The 2,205-nt window shown below is 44.0% G+C and overlaps 1 protein-coding gene across 1 annotated transcript in view; it reads right to left on the minus strand.

Moving 5' to 3' along the window:
* LOC112137764 (probable palmitoyltransferase ZDHHC12) overlaps positions 1-1,988 on the minus strand; it is a gene marked incomplete in the record, with an annotated part of 9,058 nt that extends 7,070 nt beyond the window's left edge. Inside the window, 1 exon segment of the mRNA XM_024260234.1 lies at positions 1,449-1,988. Within this exon segment, the coding sequence (XP_024116002.1) occupies positions 1,449-1,545 (97 nt within the window).
* Between the last annotated feature and the right edge of the window lie 217 nt (positions 1,989-2,205).

The raw sequence follows: 2,205 nt of genomic DNA on the forward strand, positions 1-2,205 counted from the left end.
CTGCTCTTAGTCTGGCTTCCACTACTCTTTCCCACACCTTCATTGTATGGCTCATCAGCTTTATTCCTCTGTAGTTACCACAACTCTAATTGTAGTTGTAATTAATGTTTTTCAGTTTCTTCTGAGAAACACACTCAAGACTTTCATAAGACCTGCTTTACAATAGATTTACTGAAGCTGTTGAAGAAATGGTTAACTAGTTATGTTACAAACAGAAGTCCATGTGTTTGCTTTTAGGGTTACGGTTCTGAAAATGCATTATTATCCTCTGGAGATGCACAGGGGTCTGCTTTGGGACCATTATTATTTCTCATCTAGAATTTATCAAATGTTTCTAATACTATTTGTCCAATCATGTTTGCCGATGACATTTCTTTGGAGGGCCGCGCAGTTCTCCATGTGCTCACCAGAGGCAGTCTGACTGCTATTAGGTCGCGAGGTTAGATTCTCAGACTCCTTCTGAGAACACATGCTGGTGTGATGGTTCTGGTTCCTCCTGATCCAAGACGATGCTAGAGCTCATGTGGCTGGAGTGTGTCAGCAGTTTCTGCTACATCAGGGGTCCCCAAACCTGTTCTTGTGACGGCCACATAGCGGTTCTCTTCTCTGATGTGGGGCCGGGGTCGGTTTGTGGGTGAACAAAAGAAGTGTAAAAATTGCAGGATGCGTCTAAACTCAAACATATAAAGTTTCAGAGAAAGCCACACATAACTGGATAGGAGCACAGAGTGGCAGAAAAACACACTTTATAAGTGGGTCTCAATCGCATGGCCAGACTAGAGAAAATAAAAAATCATGTGTCTCTGATTGTGTTCAGGGGGCGGGCAAAATGTGGAGGAAGGCCGAAGTTTGGGGACCCCTGTGCTATATGAAGGTATTGATGGACCGGCCCGCCCGTTCTCCAGACCTGAATCCTATAGAGAACATCTGGGTCATCCTGTCTCAGTTCATCCATCAACACCAGGTTGAACTACAGACTGTTCAGGAGATGATGGATGCTTTGGTCCAGGTGTGGGAGGAGACCGCCCACCGCCTCATCGGAAGCAGACCCAGGTGATGCAGGGAGGTCAGGAGGCCACGCCCACTGCTGAGCCTCATTTAGACTTGTTTTAAAGATATTGCATATTAGTTGGATCAGTCTGGAGTGTGTTTTTACACTTTGATTTTGTGTGGTTGTGTTGTCAACATATGTAGACATGTAAAGAATAAAGCATTTAAACATATATACGCCATTCGTTCGGGTAGAGGATGTTTTCATTGTGTTCCCTTTATTCTTCGAGCAGTGTAGAATATGGAAAGAAACTGCATAGAGTCCGTAGAAGATCCAAGAACAATACTTTGGTACTTAAAGAACTAGTGCTCAAGAAAACAAAAGGTATTCATTCAAACGATTACAGGTTGGGGAAAAAAATTGGATTTTGAACATGTCAGGAACAAAAAGGTCTCACCGGTGTCGTGCAGGAACAGCGTGATTGTTATGACCCACGTCAACCCGGTGTGCGCCGCTCGGACCACGAACCCGGTTCGGAACATGTTCTGAACCATTTCCCCGCTGCGAACCAGCTTCTTCTACCGATCACGAAGACGGGCAGAACCTCAGAGTCGAGCAGGAGACAAAGGTGGTTTCTTTTTCATCTCATTAAGCCTCGTTGGACTGAATCTTAAATCGATTGCATATTGTCATCACTTCCTTGTTTTGGTACGGTGGCCTAAGCGGGACAAGGCGTACGCGCCTCACTCTCCCGGCACCTGATCTACCTGTGGAGCTATTTTGCGGCCATAAATGTTTGAAACCCAAATAAAACATTTTGAAAAAAATATTGGTGTTTGTCCAAAAGAATGTAAACTGTCCAAAACTTTTTTTGCTATTATAAAATAAACTGCGTTTTTTCAGCTTCAAAAAAGCTTCATACAGATCTGTTTAGCGGGAATTTTGAGGTTCACAGTCGAAATCTAATCTGCTAAAATGATCAACCAGAGCTAAAGGATATTCACTCACATTGTTTTAGAGCAGGGGTGTCAAACTCAATCGTACGGGACTGGTGTCAAGCCAGCACGCTCTCGCTAAACTGCTGTCAAGTGAGCCCTCTCTGGAATACGGCGTGCGACTTTAATACAATCATTACGGTAGCAGCAAGAAAGGCTTCATTTCAAAGAAAGAGTAAAGGGTACCTCCTGTATTAAAGTCGCACGCCGTATTCCAGA

Source organism: Oryzias melastigma, linkage group LG9 (assembly GCF_002922805.2).
Source record: "Oryzias melastigma strain HK-1 linkage group LG9, ASM292280v2, whole genome shotgun sequence".
In the NCBI taxonomy this organism is placed as follows: Eukaryota; Metazoa; Chordata; class Actinopteri; order Beloniformes; family Adrianichthyidae; genus Oryzias; species Oryzias melastigma.